The following is an 18,093-nucleotide window of genomic DNA, read 5'->3' as shown; positions in this document are numbered from 1 at the left end:
GCGGTCCGGAGGAGGCGGCGGGGGCCCAGGCAGCCGTGGGCGCTCGCTCACAGGACGCCGGAAGGGGGCTCTGGGTCTCGGCCCCTCCCCTTTTCCCCTGGGGCCGGAGCACCCGGGCTCTCTAACCCTTCTCTCCCCAGGTGCCGGCCGTGGCCGCAGGGCGCCTCTCTCCTCCCCGCAGCCCGCCATGGGCAATGCGTTCAACGAGTCCCGCGCCGAGGACTGCGAGAGCCGCCGGTGGCTCCCCTCGGGCGAAAGCCCGGCCATCAGCTCGGTGATGTTCTCGGCCGGGGTGCTGGGCAACCTCATCGCGCTGGCTCTGCTGGCGCGCCGCTGGCGGGGGGACGCGGGGCGCAGCGCCGCCCGGGGAAGTCCCATCTCCTTGTTCCACGTGCTGGTGACCGAGCTGGTGTTCACCGACCTGCTGGGGACCTGCCTCATCAGCCCCGTGGTGCTGGCGTCCTACGCGCGGAACCAGACCCTGGTGGCGCTGGCGCCCGAGAGCCGCGCCTGCACCTACTTCGCCTTCGCGATGACCTTCTTCAGCCTGGCCACCATGCTCATGCTCTTCGCCATGGCCCTGGAGCGCTACCTGGCCATCGGCCACCCCTACTTCTACCAGCGCCGCGTCACGCGCCGCGGGGGCCTGGCCGTGCTGCCCGCCATCTACGCCGTCTCGCTGCTCTTCTGCTCCTTGCCGCTTCTCGACTACGGGCAGTACGTCCAGTACTGCCCGGGGACGTGGTGCTTCATCCGGCACGGGCGGACCGCGTACCTGCAGCTCTACGCCACCCTGCTCCTGCTGCTCATCGTCGCCGTGCTGGCCTGCAACTTCAGTGTCATCCGCAATCTGGTCCGCTTGCACCGCCGGGGCAGGAGAAGCCGCTGCGGACCCTCCTTGGGTAGCGGCCGGGGCGGCCCCGGGCCCCGCAGGAGAGGGGAAAGGGTGTCCGTGGCGGAGGAGACGGACCACCTCATCCTCTTGGCCATTATGACCATCACCTTCGCCATTTGCTCCTTGCCTTTCACAGTAAGTCACTCTGGCTCCACAGCCCAGCTGGGCGCAGCCTTCTGACACCCTCCCCTCCCCTTGGACCCCCACTCTTTCTACTGTCATCCAGACTTTCTGCAGCTCGTAAGAGAATGTCCTAATGTGTAAAGGTCTGTAGCCATGCGGGGCTTCTTCACTACCTATTCTTAACTTCACTTCTGTCTTTCCCTAACCCCCACCTAAGGGTGTCCCTCTGCTAGTGTTTTGCAGGAAGGCAGTCCCGGTGAAAAGGAGCCTTTGCTCTCTCCTAAACCAACCCTGCCAACCACCCTAGAGTCCCAAGCCTCTGTACAGTGTCCCTTTCCCACTCTTGGCTAGCCTGGCTCAGTGCCTGAGAAGGAGGCCCAAGACCCTTGCATGTATATGTGATGCTCTTTGTTACACCGACTTACCCTGAGGGGCAGTTTACATTCCTTTACCTTCTACCCACTGAGACTAAGTTCTCTGTGATTTGCCTTCTGTTTCTTCTGGGGTTAAATGTCCCCAGCCCACTGCTGACCTACTGTCAAAGGGAATGGTCCCCTGTGATAAAGGCCCCTTTTGCAAAAGTTCTGGCAATTAATTATTTATTCTAAAAGTGCAACAAATACCTAACTTACAGCGTCCCCCTTTACATATTGGCTGTGTGCCTCTTTGATGCCATGAAAATTCACAACATGCTCATAATGATAATGAGAGGGAAAGGGAATTGTCCCAGAGACATCTCCTCCGGATAAGGCATTTGTATCTGCTTACAAAAGGTGGTCTTGACCTCACTGTCAGAAATAGATATACAGGTGTTCTTTCTCATGTAGTCTTGTACTGTGTAAACATGACATAAAACCACGCCCAGGTCCTTGTCCGGGATGGGAGAAGTGGACATGTGTGGGGCTTGCCATGACCTCGCAGGCCAAAAGGCTGCCAGGGGAACCCAAGGGGCAACCCAACCAAGTAGTGGGATGCGGGCTGTCTGGGTCTGGCACAGAAGTTACTTCTGTGATGCTGTACATTTGAACTTTCTAAGGCATAACCCTGGAACAATAATGGGTTATGAGTTGGGTTGTTAACCATAAGGTCAGGAGTTCAAGCTCACCAGCCACTCGGAGGGAGAAAGATGAGGCTTTCTGCTCCCGTAAAGATTTGCTACCTCAGAAACCCACAGGCGCAGTTCTTCTCCATCCCTAGGGCTGCTTTAAGTCAGAATTGACGTGATGACAGTAGGGAGGTTGTGTTTGTGTTTTAAAGGCTTACTCAGGAGGAACCCGGTGGTGTGGCGGGCTATTCCGTTGGGCCGCTAACTGCAAGGCCAGCATTGTGACTCCACTAGCCTCTGCCAGAAGACGGCGAGGCTTCCTTTCTGCTCTCATGAAGATTTACAGTTTCAGACACCCACTCTGAAGCAGAATGAACGCAATGGCACTGAGTTGTTGGCGGTGAAGGCAGGGCTTGAGCAGTGGAGCCTGGAATGTGTCTGAGCATGCGCTTGCCGCTCCGGGATTTTGGCAACCACTTCCTGATCTTCAGAAAAACAAGACTGACCCACTTCAGCGCATAAGTAGTTAGCAGTGCCTCCCAACTGCCACAACCGTGAAGACAAGGAAGAAAGAGAAGGTGCCTCACATCAGCAGGTCAGACAGGCAGAAACTAGAGATGTAACTTTATCTGGCCTCCCTTACAGCTCTGGTTACTTCATTCAACCATCCTACGGCCGGGAAAGGAACACAGGATGCTAAGATCCTAGATGTGACCTTCTGCCCCTCCTGTCCTCCCCTCTGTCGCAGCCCCCTACAATGAACTCACTATCTTAGTTCTTATATCCTCGGTCCCCACTGTTCTCACACTTCTCCCCCATCCTCTGTCACATCTTAAGTTGGTCTGAATCGGTGTGTTGCCCATTGGGAAGAATGAGGAACCCTGGTGGCATGGTGGCGACATGTTGGGCGGCTAATTACATGGCCAGCAGTTTGAAATCAGCACCTGCTCCGTGGGAAAAAGAGAGGGGTTTCTACTCCCCTAAAGAATTACAGCCTCAGAAACTCACAAGGGCTTTTCTCCCCTGTCCGGTAGGGTCACTGTGAGTCAACATCAACTTGATGCTGGCTGTTAGTGGGAGAGTGGGATAAGGCATGTAAAGACCTACAACTGAGGAGACGGCAACTCCCATCCTGCCTTGAGCAGAGGAGCTTGTGCAGCTGCGTAACCTGGCCTCTGCTTCCTACTTGTGCTGGTCAAAAAAACCCCAAACCCCTCTCTGCCACCCATTCGATTCTAACTCATGGCAACCCCATAGGACACAGTAGATCCGCCTTTGTGGCTTTCTGAGATTGTAACTCTTCACAGGAGTAAATGACCTCCTCTTTCTCCTCCGAGCGTGGACTTACATCCCAGTGCTTAACCCGATATACCATGTGGGGTTTCCAGGAGTCCGAGTGGACTTGGGAGCCGCTGACCACACCAGCACGGACTAACTCAGTTTGAGGGCTTATCATGTAACTAGAATGCAGAACATCCATCTATAAGATGACCTATTTCAAGTTCTACTTAACAACTTCGTGTTCTGCTTGGAGGAGAGAAACCATTTCTGAATTGGAGGGTATCTGTCTTGGACAAGCAGGCATTCGAATGTCAGTTCCTGGACGTTCTCTGTGATGCGTCTGTCAATAAAAACACCCGCTACCCACAGCATCTCAGACGCTTTAGGGAGAGACTCCGAAGTGACCGCGCAGTGGTGAAACGTTTTTTGCCTCCTTTTCCCAAGAGGAGCGGAGGGGCACACATATCTCCTCGCGGACCCTGACGGGACCACTGTGTAAACTGTTTTTACAAACCCAAAGTCGCCAGCCCAGGGCTGTCAAGTCGGTTCCCACCAGCACAGAGCAGAACTGCTGTGCAGCCTCATGGAGGCGGACGCATCTTTCTTTCTCCACACGAACTCACTACACTGCCAGGGCTTCTTATTTTCATAAAGGTAACGGTTTTCAACAGAAATGTGTGTCCACAGAAATGGGCCTTTGGTCGAGAGAACTCTGTCATTGCTACATGGGGCTGTTACTTTCAAGTCTGCTTATGGCTCTTTTTTTGCCCTTTGAAATTAGCTCAGTGACCATTCGGGAGTTGTCAAGGGGAAGGGCTCTGGGGAGCTAGACATCTGAGAGACAGGGTGGAGACGCAGGGGCTTTGCTTTGAAGCGGTTTTCATGTGGATTGCCTATCTCAGGCTGGAGGAACCGTGGTGGCACCATGGTGAAGTGTGTGGCTGCTAAAATGAGTTGAGCCCACTGGCCACTCCAGGGAAGAAAAGAACGAGCGGTCTGCCCCTGCAAAGAACACGCCCTGGGAAGCCAGCTCTACTCTGCCCTATAGAGACACGCAGGCACCCGGTGGCTCTGTGAGCTAGGCATTGGCCTGCTGACCTGAAGGTCAGTCATTCAAGCCCACCAGCCATTCCTCAGGAGAAAGATGAAGCTGTCTGTTCCCATAAAGATTTGTCATCCCAGGAACCCCAGAGCGGGTTGCTATGAGTCAGGATGAACTCCGTGGCTGTGGATTTGCTTTACAGGGTCATTGTGAGTAGGAATCAACTTGACAGCAACAACAACAGCTTACGACAATGGCTTAGGAGAGCCTAGTGAAGGTGATCAGGGTCTGGTATTTACATTAGTAAATATAAGCAATGTTCACTTCTGCATGTAAGTAGGGCCAAGTTCCTCAGACAAGGATCAGGAGAAAAAATCTTTGCATGCACATGACTTAAAAGCCAGCTGACCTGAGATCTAGCATTGGGGCTCACAGAACACCCTCTCCAGATGAACTATAGGTACATTTAACCAATAGACATACAGCAGAGAGTGAACTATCCCCCTAAATGGGAACTGCCAGATCACCTCTTACATGGACCATTGACTAATTTTATTTCACCAATAAATTATTATCAGTAATTATTGTCTCACGTTCACGTAGCACCGTAAACCTTATAAACCCAAACCAAACTCTTCCCTTGAGTAAATACCAACTCAGAGCAACTCCGTGTGGGTTTCTGAGGGTGTAGCTCTTTACGGGAGGAGGAAGCCCATCGGCTCTCTCTCATGAAGTGGCTGCTGGTTTCCAGCTGCCGGCCTTGAGGACCACAGCCCGGCCCATCACCACCACACCACTGTGGCTTCTCCAAACCGGAGGAAGTGCCACGATTCCTATTTCTTTCTTCAGGGCCTTATCCAGCAGTTGAAAACTATTGGCTATTATTGGGTTCTTGCATTCTGCTATTTCAAAAAGCTTGGTCTGTAGCCCCTAGAGGGTGCTTTCTTGATGATTCTGGGTCGGAAGTAGCCTACACCACCACCCCCTCCAACCCTGGCCACACCCAGTCCAGGCATCATTTCCACATGTCCTATTTGGGATGGTGGGGGCACTGGTAGATGAGGCAGAGGCTCATGGTTGCCTTCAGAAATGCTGCCCCTCTACAGAGGACAGTCCACATATGGAAGCCAAGCTAAAAGAGATGTCAATAAAATTAAGTTTAATTATATCACATAATTCAATGTCACATAAATATTAATTTATTTTTCCAACTAAGTTTGCTCCTTGTGTCCCAGATTTTACTAGCAACCCGCCCTATCTCAGCCTCATTCCTTCCTCAGGATAACACCGCTGTAGCCAATGGGATACCACTAGTGAAGGGAAGAAGGGAGCAGGGCATACTGGAAATCTCATCACGGTTTGCAGAAATGCTAGTGGCAGCCATCGTCCCAACGTGTGGGCACAGTGATTGTTTCCACGAACAGTGCCAAGCAAGGACTTCCAATGTTTAGAAAGTGAAGCTGCCAAGTGTGACTTGCCCAGCATCCCGTCCCAAAGTCACGTTCACCCTCAGATTTCATGACTGCCATCATCACCATGGCTAACTGCTTGTAGTGCTAAGTGTTGCATGACTCCTGATCGGCACAAGCCGGTGCGGTAGGTAGCAGTAGCATTCCAACTTTACAGCTGAGACAACACACTTGCCCTGGGTCGCATAGCTAGTAAGGCAAGCAGCCCGGATTGACCTGCTGAGTATAGGCCTCTTTGACCTGCAGTACTGTCAAAGAGAGAGCATTTGTTTGGGGATGACAGGGTGAAGATTAATTCAAGAATTTTATGAGAAAATGGTGAAGATGTTATCAATCTCTGGACCATTCTGACCTTTCAAAATTTCAAATACAATTTTCATTATGAATTAGGTGGGGAGGGGGGCGGCGGTAACTTTCAAACCAGCCACTTTGCATTCAACGGTTTGTAACCATGCATAAACCCCCTCCTTAGTCTCTGCCCCTTTTCTTGCCCTGATTTCTAGTTTTCCTCTGGGGCCCTCTGTCCTCCCTTTCGCCCCAGTTACCTGTCAACCTTCTAGTTGGTAGCTCGTCCCACCCTTGCCTTCCCTCCCGTTGGGGAGCTCCCAGAGTCTCCTCCTTTCCACGTGCAAGTCTTTCTCTTATTTTTTATCCTTGTCATTGGACCATTTTATTAGCTTTTAAAATGAAACAGCAAAGACCATGTCACATCCAGGAGGGATGTGGCTCCCTATAAAACAAAAGCCCAAGGCTGAAATTTAAGGAGACTGGCTAATGTAAATGCTGGTCTAAATAAAGAAATCATCAGCTGATCCCTCATATAAAATCTTCCACCGGCAGATATAAAACATGTCCTCAGTGATAAAATGGCAAGTGGTGTTTAGAAAATGACATTATTTTGGCCATCCCATATGAAAGCATACAAAGAACCAACAACATATTCCGAGCTGTTTATGCAATCAAGGTTTGTTGCACAAATTAATAAAACCCTCCTTCTGTGCATCAGCTGTTGTCACCATTTCCCAGAGCTAAACAGAAGCCCTCCTTCCGAAAGAGAACAGAGCAGAGGAAATACATCAGACCCCATTCTTCCATCCGATACTCTTTGTGTCTCAATTTCCAACCCACAACCAACCATTGTCTCTCCACTTTACTGGTAATTGTGGATCGCTTCTGGGCATCTTAAGTTGTTTTCCACATGCCGTTAGGATAAAGTCCTTATGCATTTCTAAAATTTCAAGGGTGAAGAATTGACTCACTCTAAATAGATCTTCATCTTTAGTAGAAATTCTTTCGAGCTATTAATTTCTAAGTAAATCTGATTAGTGGAAACATGATCTTTGCCATATGTATTAAATGGCAGTAAATAAAACTGGGCTTTCTTGGTACACTTTGTATAAAATGTAATATGGCCAGGGTTGGAAAATTGTTATAAAATTGGCAGATTACATATATGCCAAAGATCACAACGCTAAGGGTGATGAAAGACAAATATAGAAATCTCTGTATATAACCACAATGATATTCTCCTGGTGATAGCTGAAGTTCACATCCATGAATAAGTGGAAGGTCCATTATCATAATGTATCATTAGCGGTGGATTTGAAGATTATGGGAAATGTTTTACTGTATGTCACCTTTTAAGAGAATGTTCCTGTGTGTGTGTGTGTCTGTGTGTGTTTTCATTTATTTTTTTTCTAAATCATTGTATTGGGAGCTCTTACAGCTCTTATAACCATCCATACATCCATTGGATCCCCTGTGTGTTTTTGTTGACCATATTTTCCTTTGCTGTTTGATATTATGAAATGGTGGTTTGAATAAAGACACAATTACACTGGCTTTTCTATTTTAGACAACACAAAACCATAGACCTTTTACCATGAAAGGAGTTATTCATCATGTTGACACCCTTGATCAAATGTGTGATCATTGCTGCTTCAGATCATTTAGGACAGATCTTTGACTCAATGGGGAAGAACACACACACAGAATTTTGGGGTGGTAATATGTCAAAAACCCATTACAATATTTAGTTTAAACAAAAATTAAAAAAAATGGTAGGGGACTGATTTCCTGACATGCAAGTTCAGGAAGATAACCGATGGGTCTCTTTTCCACTAGCGACAGAAGACTCAATTCATCGGCAATTTAGTTCATCTTCTCAGCTCCCATGGCTTCTCTTGTCCCTTGTTTTAAAGCTTCTGACCACCACTCCCACCCATACCTTGAGCTCATGTCCACTGTGCCTAAGTGAACCAAACTCCAATTTTTGACAGAAAACTCATTTGAGGAGTCTTGCCATTGGGGCATATATGTAATGGGAAGGGGTAGGGTATAGGGAAAGTACTCGGGGGAGGCTGAAACTTCCTGTAGGATTCTTCATCTGAGCTCATGAACAACACACAGATCTCTCCAAAATGCTTGCATGTATAAGTAGAGGATCCATGGTGTCTATCATTTTGTGGTCCAGAGGCACCCCACTGGAAGACAGGCCCAGAGCGCTAGACCCTCGCATGAGCTCTTTATTTTTGCAGCGCTGCTGTGTAGCTCCCCGTGAGGCACAAGGTACAGGACCTCTGGTTCTGGAGCCAACCCTCCACCTCAATCTTTCCTTCTCCAGGGACATAGACAACCCCTATTTCCCTCCACCACTAGGCGCTTGTGCTTTGGGAAGAATCCCTTTAAAATACCCAAACCTGGAAGGCAGTCTCAAGAGGATTGTGCTTTTAGAATGAATGACGCAGAGCCAATAGCCAGGGCGCTCTTAATGCTTTCAGAGGGCACGTAAGTGTCGATCAAGCTATGGTCGAACTTAGTTGTGGACATAAAGGAAAGCGAACGCCAAGTATCCAGTTAGTCCAGCTATGGTTTTGATATCTATAAGCAAGAACAATAATAGCCATTCATCTTTGCTGATACCTTTGATATGAGGCCTCTTACAAGAGCAAAATTCAGCCAGTCGATTATGACTGGTATGTGAATCTTTCCAGTGTAGGCTTTTGAAACGGATGGTGGCAGAGCTTCTAGTGGTTGGAAGTAAAGCTTAGAATTCCACTGCTTGAGTTAGACTGCATCAGGCTTTTCCACTTACTAGGTATGTGATCTTGGGCATGGCCATTAATTTTCTAAGACTTGGTTTGCTCTTCTCTACAATGAAAATGATAGTGTTTTGCAGCTCTGCAGAAGAATCCATGTATTTGAACTGCGGTGCTGGCAAAGACTATTGAGAGCACCCCGGACTGCTAAAACAACAAACAAGCTGTCTTGGAAGAAGTATGGCTAGAGTGCGCCGTAGAGGCAAAGATGGCAAGACTTTATCTTACGTACTTTGGACACCTTCCCAGGAGAGACCAGTCTCTGGAGATGGACACAAGCCTTGGTCAATTGGAGGGACAGTGAAAAAGAAGAAGGCCCTCAACAAGCTGGGTGGACACAGTGGCTGCCCCAGTGGGCTGAGGCAGAGCAACAATTGCGAGCCTGGCGCGGGACTGACTGGCCAGTGTTTCCTTCTGTTGTGCATCGGGTCCCTGTGGGTTGGAACCGACTCGATGGCACCGAACCACAAAACGAACATAGGAAAATGTTATAAGCTTGTGTAAACATTAAACAGAAGTATACTTACAAGTCACTTAGCATCAAGCCTGGCATACAATAGGTGTTCAGTAAACTTAGCTGTGGCCAAAATACAATTCAATTTCCCATGGAAAACCAGATTTTCTTAACATAATGAGAAACTGGATTCTGGAAGCTCTATGTCAGCGGATGGGCCAGGCCTAAATGGGTCTTCTGTTTTTAAATGTGATAAATAATGAGTTTAAACTATTTCTGGATTTAGATAAGGCTGCACAGCAGTGGTTCTTAGCCTTAGTCACACATTCAGATGCAGTGGCTCTCAACTTTCCTAATGCCGCGACCCTTTAATACAGTTTCTCATGTTGTGGTGACCCCTCCCAACCATAAAATTATTTTCGTTGCTACTTCACAATTGTCATTTTGCTACTGTTATGAATCGGGCGCCCCCAGTGAGAGGGATGCTTGACTCCCAAAGGGGTCATGACCCACAGGTTGAGAACCACTGTCTTGAGGGTGCTTCCAAACCCTGATATCTGGGTCACAGCCCAGATGAATTAATTTAGAATCTGAGAAAGGGTCCAATACATTAGAATTTTTTTAAAGCTTCTTGGGTGATTTCAATGAGTGTCTAAATACAGTTCACATTTGTTTTGAAATTCTGAACCTGCTATGCAGTTCCATCCAAGAGAGAAATGTAGCTCAAATAAATAGTGTCCAGTCAGTGACCTGATGATGTGTCCTGGGAGACACCACAGGTTTCCACCGAAGACGATTCAAAACCAGCCCCTATTCTTATCAGCCTGCTTTGGAGGGCTCCCTTCAAGCGCTGTGTTCCTCGTAAAGCCCTTTAGGGAGAGCTTTCCCTGAGGAATTTAAACTTACTTTGACTCATTTAGATTACCGCTTGGTTGTTTGTCTCATAGCAAATATATTAGTAATATTTACAAAAGGATGTATAATTCATTAGCAACCTCGGACAGCGAATGCCACAATCTCCCTGAAACACATTGTTCATTTATTGCTTTATCTCCCTGGAGTCAGCCTTTAACATAAAACCCAGGATCCACAAATTCTAAAATGGTTAACCATAGACCAAAGACAATATCCAAAGGAAAACAAGAAAAGGTTTGAGAGAAAATTGAAAAGCTTACATCAAAAAAACGATTACACAGGAACTCCAAGGGTCACTAAAGTATTCTTTTTACCACGTGGAGGACCTGTCTTTATAAAATATTGGCCACCTCCAGAAATGCACATTTTAACCAATTCTAAAACTGTCCACTGTTAGTAGATGAAAGGAAAGGAAGCAAATAGTACAGAATTGCTTCATCCTCCAGTTTTCACTTCTCATTCTGCTGTCACGCTCTAAAGGGACCAGGAGCGATGGGGGTTGCTGTTCCCTCTAGAAGCCTGAGTCACCCTCATGCGTGAAGCTCTGCATACTGAGTCCAGCTCTCTGTCCGGCCCATCTTGGCTGAACAGTTCATCGTGATCGCAGTGTTTGCCTGAACTAGGCCACAAACTCAAAATGTACAAACCAGAGTGCTACATTTCTTTGTACAGCATACGCACTGGCACACAGAATGACGTGTCGGCAGCTAGCAGAGATATGGACATTGTTGTCATGAGGTGCTGTCGAGTCCGTTCCCACTCATAGAAACGCTGTGATCAAGGGGCCGACGCTCTGCCAGGTACCAGGCCCTCTTCACAAGCACGGCTATACTTGAGCCCATCGGTCGCAACCACTGTGTCGTTCCATCTTCCTCTTTCCCCCTGAACCTTCTACCAAGCACGTTGTCCATCTCTATGGACAGGTCTCTCCTGATGACATGTCCCAAGTATGTGAGACGGAGTCGCTCCATCCTTACTTCTAAGGATCATTCTGCTATACTTCTTCCCAGACAGATTTGCTTGTTCTTCTGACAGTCCACGGTATGTTCAATCGATATCAATTTTCATCTACCTACTGATGCAATGGCCAATTGTTTGGCTGCTCATGCTGCAAACTTTCTCGGGATTCCTGTGGAATAATGACCTAGCAATCTGCTCCAGGAAAAGCTGCTGCCTGGAAAACCTTACGGACCCATTCTGCTCACTCACGTGGGGCCACTGCGACTTATAATCCTACTTAACAATAACAGCAATGTATAGGTATACGAGCGGACTTTAAACGTTTGGGGAAACATAGAATTATAAGATAATGGACATTTTGCACAAACTTGAACTTCTGATGATTGAAATCACTCCTGACACGTACTCTGTTAGTACCCCATATTTCTCATTGAAAATAAGGTAGTTGGCAAGAAAATGGAGTGTCCCCACTTAACTTTCCTCTATTCTCTCTAATTCAGGGACTCCACCATCAATTCCACTGTTTCCTTACTCATCTGCCAAGTCTTTGCTCCCTTCCCTTTGCCAAGATTCTCAGGCATAAACACCTGTGACTGCCAAAACTCCCTGCTATTGTTCTAACATAAGCAACCAGAAGAGGGCTACTCAGCACCCTCGCTGCAATTTGCTTTGTATGCCCAGGTGCCAGATGGCTGCAGACTTAGTCTACAAGCCATTCCTTCTCCTAGGGGAGAAGTGTGCACACACGGGACGCTCCCTAACTCACAGGGAAGGGTTGGGAAGAAAGTACCTGGAGCTTTCTAAAGAACTGGTTTCAAATGAGGACCTCTGGTGCTACAGTGGTTAACCAAAAGGTCGGTGGTTCAAACCCTCCAACGGCTCCACTGGAGAAGGATGTGGCAGCCTGCTTCCATAGGGATTTGCAGCTTTCGAAACCTCAGGGGCCATTCTACTCTGACCTAGAGGGTGCCCAGGAGTTGGAATAGACTGATGGAAGTGGCTGTGGTTTTCAGTAACTGAGTGATTTACTTTTGTTTTCCTCTTTTCTGTAACTGACATGCAAGTTAGAATCAAGTTCCGCCCTTTCATTCTGGCCAAGAAGGCTGCTTGTTTCCTACATATCTAAGGGCGTAGCTCAAAACTGGTTACCAGTTGGAGTGCGCCGACCAACATGAAGATGTGCGAGCTTTCTACAGTCTAGGACATTGTTCCAAAGATATGTGACCCGTGTGCAGCCTGCAGTGGGCACTGGACAGTGGTCAGGAGAATTAGTGACTGTGGCCAGACTCACCCACTAACAAAGGAGCTCTGGTGGTGCTGTCGGTTAGGCATGGGGCTACTAAGCGCAACACAAGGCAGCCTGGTGTTCAAATCCCTCCATGGAAAATGAGACTGTTAGAGCCCCTAAAGATAGACACTCTCGGAAACCCTCTATAGGATCATGCCCCTGGGAAGGTGGGCACTTAACATTTCTGTGGCTCTGTGTCCCCATTGATAGCACGGCGATAATACAGCGAGCACTTACTATGTCAAGCCGTGTCCTAAGCACCTTCGACTTATGACCTCTCTTCCTGTTTACAGCAGCCCTGTGAAGTTGACTATTGCAAAACTCTCTATTTTCAAAATGAGGAAACTGAGGCACACAGAGGTTACGTTTTTAAACTGTGTATGGAGTCAGGCTGCAAGTCAGGCAATACCACAGCAACAACCTGTACTCCCTCGGCAAGCGAAAGATGGGCTTTCTACCGCCATAGAGAGGGACTGTGGGAAACTCACAGGGGATGTTCTACCCTGTCCTGTAGGAACTCCTAGCAATGAGTCAGCACCGGCTGGGTGGCTTTCAGTTTGGTTTGGGCTTTGGTACTCCCTCTGACAGTGCTCTGCTTCTCCCTCATCTCAGCTAATCAGTGATTAAATCAGATGAACCCTTTTGGAAGTCAATTAACCCGTCATGACGAACCTTGCTACAGCTTACTTCCTGGTGGGTTAGAATGAGATGATAATATTTCAAGCTTTTGTAAGAACTCGAGGTACAGCAAGCATACTTCCCATGTATGCTTTTTTATACATGTAAATTAGATATATGTCTGATTATTAGCCAGTGGTAACTACTTAATATTATTAGACTTAGTATTGCTATTACTAAAACGACTTAATTGGGTGCCTAGAAAAGTTGATCCATTTCCCTCTGTTCAAAATGAAAAGACTGCAACACTGTTTATAATGTTGATATTCATTGTGAACCACAGGGTTCTTCGAGTTTCATGAGACAAAAAGTTATTATGTTACCATTTACATACGGGAGAAGGGTGCAATTTTGATCTCCACCCCCCACTTCACCTTCCCCACAACACACAGTGCAGTTTCAGGTTTACATCTGAATAAATATCATACCACGACCTAGGTCACAGCTGGCCACATATGCTATTATCAGAACCGGCTCAATGGCAGTAAGCGTTTTGGTTTTGTGGCCGATGTTTGTCCACTGTTATTAACATTGTTTCTCTTTTGTTTCTTACAGATTTTTGCATACATGAATGAAACCTCGTCCAGAAAGGAGAAGTGGGACCTCCAAGCGCTTAGGTTTTTATCAATCAATTCAATAATTGACCCTTGGGTCTTTGCCATCCTTCGGCCTCCTGTTCTGAGACTAATGCGTTCAGTGCTCTGTTGTCGGATTTCATTCAAAACACAAGATACACAAACTTCCTGTTCTACCCAGTTAAATTCCAGTACACAGACTGACTTTTGTAGACAGTAATTAAGAAGTATCAGCCCGCATCTGGGAGGTCATTTTGAAGCGAGTCATTGGAGAAATGAAAACGCTCATCATCATAATGTAGATCCCCAGGGAAGGAGCCAACACGTGTGAAGCAGTGGTCGGGCTGTAGATGTGGGCAAGGGCACTTCACAGAAGGTGTCAGGAAGCCTCGCTAACAGCCGCCCCCAGTGGGCTGGCTCGGTCGCCTTCAGCAAACAGCCCGACTGCATTTAAGAACCACTCGTCTTAAGGCTAAACTTTCCAGTTGACCAAGAAAGCACGTGGTGTTACAATTTGTTTAAAACCTAAATAGTTACTGTCCTACTTTAATCTTGTATGCTAATACATTATAAATTTCTACAGCATGACATGCCGTGGTCTACAAGTAGGTCAGATAAAACTTTTTTATGTATTGTCTAGAAAATCTTTATGTGGATGCAACCCACCCTGTTGGCTTATGCTAGCTGGATAAATCCTTTATTTGGACAATGAAGTTGAGGATTAGAAGCACTTTTTACTGTCATGTCTGTGTTTATGGGAGTGCTCTCCGGTTACTACAGCGTTTTCCTTGGAAGAGTGGGCTCCCTGGGCTACTGTCAGCTCTGTGCACTTTCCCCCCAGCTTATTTTGTTCCTAATGCCCAGATGTGCTCACAGTAATCAAGAGCACGTTAGGGATTTGTTTCTCAAGAAATAATAGAAGAGCGTTATTAAGAGAACACATTCTGATTAATATTCATTACTGTACTTCTTAGGAAGGCTATATATGACTATATCTAAAGCCAAATATTAAGAGTTCAAAACAGGAAAACCTGTCAATCCTTGACATATAGTAGAGCACTTTTAATAGGGATGTTGGGGTCATGACTAACATATATTTTGTGAAATGCCTGTGCTGTAGCGAGCTTCATCTGTCTTTATTTTTATTTAGGGAACATAGTTTGACTCATATAGGAAATCATGAAACAGTGAGTCATATCAACATATTTCTAAATCTAAATGTTTGGCGTGGTGTAAACTCAACATCAAAATATTTCTGTGTATTTGCACTATTTAATCATATCTTAGTTACTGTGTAAACGAATCCAAAATATTATAAAAAAATGAACTATAAAACAGAAGTTTAAAATGAAATAGCATTTAATGAATTCCTCATATAATTACCATAGACATACTATCTTTTAAATGAGATGAAAATGGAAAAACAGAGTTTATTTGTCGGGTTTTTAAAGTGTGATTGCTTTGTAATTAGAGTTTAAATATTCAACATAGTATTTGGTTGGGTTTTTTTTCCTCTTAGTTTAGTATTACCTTCCTAGCATGATTTTTTTTATAGTGGACCACTTTATTTTGTCTTATAATTGTTGACCCTAAACCATTTCCTATAAGTAGCATCAAACGAGAGGATCATTCCATTATCTCAAACAATCTAGGCACTGGTGTACTTTGACACACATGATCTATGTCCCATCAGCTCTTACATAAAAAACAAAAACAAAAGCAAATAAATAGTACACTTTTCTACAAGTCTAAACAAGCCAGCCAAAATGTAACTTAACTAAAATCTGGACATGTAAATAAATCTCCCTTGTCTACCAAATACTCTAAAGTTAAGAAACTGTTCTCAATGGGACGAAATTAGGCCCATGGGTACTTCCTAAACATAAAATTCTAAAGTTACTTTGAATCTGGAAGATTAATGTCTTCTGTCAGATAACAGTTTCTCCCTCCAAATGAAAATGTTGCCTATAATCCTTCATCCACCTTCACCATCCATAAAATAAATCTGGAATGATGCCCAAGGACAAACCAAACAAAAAGGCAAAGTTGGATATCATGTCAAACAAAGTGATTCATTCTGGGAACCCCACATTTGAGTCACTTGTTTGAGAATTACAGATGGCTAGGCTTTGTTTCTTAATGACCCTTACTCGGTGTTGAATGACCACACGTGCGATGGGGTTTCATCAGGATATGCACAACAGAGACTTAAAGAGAAAGGTATCTGTGGGAATCAGTCACCTACTATTAATTGAAATTTAAAGGTAATTTTTTTTAATTACTTAGATTAGATATAAAATATTTCCTCTCTAAAAATTGTCACATCAAGCATACCTGTTGAAGCTATTAGTTCATTTTCAAATTAGATAAAAGAAACATAATTTAGCCTATTATATTAGAGAACTGAATTGTGATAAAAAAAGACCTAGATTTTATTCTTTAGGTCACCCTAGTCCAGCCCCAGCCAATGGAATGAAAAAGGAAAATGAAACTCAAGGAGATGTTTACCTCAAGGCCAGCCCTACCTTTAGGCATCCAGATAGAGGACGGGCAGTCAGTTGTGAGCCGAGTTGCTCCTGGATGGTTCTCTGTGGCCCAGGTCCTCTTTCCCAAGGGAGAATTGGGAAGCTATGGTGCTAAATTGTAGTCTCGAATCTCTAAAGATCTCATAGAGACCTGACTTCGGTTAGAATCTACGGAGAGCTCCAGAAAACCCGACCCCTAAATAGTAACCTAGAGCTAGACTATAGTTCCAGAAACCACACTGACCCCAAACCAGTGAGCCAAGGAGCGTGCTAACACTAACATCAAGTCAGCGCTCATCGGATCCAAGGAGGACAAAAGACAAAAACTCAGGTTTAGGGTTTGATTTGCAGAGGTTTGTGCATATCATTTAGCTTAAGCCAAATTCAATGATTTCTCAAACATGGGAAGAGTCCCTGCTCACACCACTCACAGCTAGAGAAGCGCTCCTCTCTGTAAACGGATACTTTGTACACGTAACCCTATGGCACTGAGTCAGTACAGGTGGTGTTGCAACTTGAATATGTGATGACTGCCTACTGCCTTCATCAAGCGCTCGGCCTCACTGGATTTCCTCTGTGATTGCAAGTTTACAACATACCTCCAATCACCTAACAGCATTAGAATTGATATTATTTGAGCACTCGAAATATACACTATGGAAAATGGGTACTATTGTAATTTGAATAATTCATTAAAGCTACAGACTAATTTATACATGGAACCATGTATTGGGCATTACTTTTCATTTCAGAAAACTCCTTTTTTGGGTAGCTTTTCTGCAAATTGTTTTGGGTAAATTTTGCAATTTAATTGTAAGTAAATTTACTTTTTGTAAGTAAATTTTCTTGAATTATATTTTTTAATTTTCTACAAAATGTATGTACTATTAAAGATCACTTGTGGTGGCTCAATTTTGTGACCTATGGCTTTGTTTTGTTTTTGTTTTTGAATATAACAAGTGTCAATATAGCCAGTCCTGAAAAAAAAAAAATCAGCGAGTGTCCCAGAAGAGAGGCATGGCATACTTCAAAGGATAACAAAGGCGCATTTTAGAAGGACTATTTACACAGGGCCGGGAAAAGCCAAGGCATCAGTAAGGGATAATGAAAGGTCCCAGAGTTGGCAACACATGAAGCGATTGCCATTCAAGCTGTAAGAGATCCCACTGGACAAGAGCTGTAGTCTTTAGTAGAGAAACGGCTACAGTCAAACTACAGTGAGGAAACCTGGTTGACCTCAACGCCTACTCGTTGGCTGTCCGCCTGTTCCACCCATCAGCGAATCAAAGTGGAATCTGGAGAGCAAGGGCCGGTGCGGTGCAGGAAGCACAGACCGAGAGTGGAGAATAGACCAACGTAGACGAGCAAATGGAAAATATCCAGCCACACGTATGTTAAAAATATCTTCAGCTCTTTTTAGATTGCACCAACACAAAAAATTAAAACGGCAAAGTAGGCAGTCACTTTTTTCCTCATCCCTCTCTCCAAATAGCCCCTCGCAAGCTTGGAGAAGAGGAACCCATCTTATAGAAAGAAGTAAAATATGAGAGATTCCTTTTCCAAACTGTTGACCTACCTCCCTGTGGTTCAACATGTGCATTTACCCAACTCCAGAGGCAGATCGTATAATTGGGAGAGAGATGGAGGATCAAACTGAAGCAACTTTCTGTTTTTCCTGCCCATCGCTGCCTTAGGGAATAATAGCTATTTCTTAAGCAGAATGAGAATCAATAGCTATGTTTACT

At 45.6% G+C, this 18,093-nt stretch overlaps 1 protein-coding gene across 2 annotated transcripts in view; it reads left to right on the top strand.

The window, feature by feature from the left end:
• The window catches only part of PTGER2 (prostaglandin E receptor 2), a 60,019-nt gene extending 42,883 nt beyond the window's left edge, over window positions 1-17,136 (top strand). The window contains exons 1-2 of one of the 2 annotated variants that reach the window (XM_004698587.3): window positions 188-1,030; window positions 13,804-17,136. In XM_004698587.3, the coding sequence (XP_004698644.2) occupies window positions 188-1,030; window positions 13,804-14,043 (1,083 nt within the window). In that variant the 3' untranslated portion in view covers window positions 14,044-17,136. Of the gene's footprint in view, window positions 1-187; window positions 1,031-13,803 lie in introns of those variants that run through there. The other variant, XR_006679872.1, reaches the window with a different exon arrangement.
• The last annotated feature ends 957 nt before the right edge of the window (window positions 17,137-18,093 follow it).

Source organism: Echinops telfairi, unplaced genomic scaffold, assembly GCF_000313985.2.
Source record: "Echinops telfairi isolate 266 unplaced genomic scaffold, ASM31398v2 ScPeMD7_18;HRSCAF=68, whole genome shotgun sequence".
Taxonomy (NCBI): Eukaryota; Metazoa; Chordata; class Mammalia; order Afrosoricida; family Tenrecidae; genus Echinops; species Echinops telfairi.
Note: the sequence above shows the minus strand (reverse complement) of the source record. Positions and strands in the feature narration are given on the sequence as shown.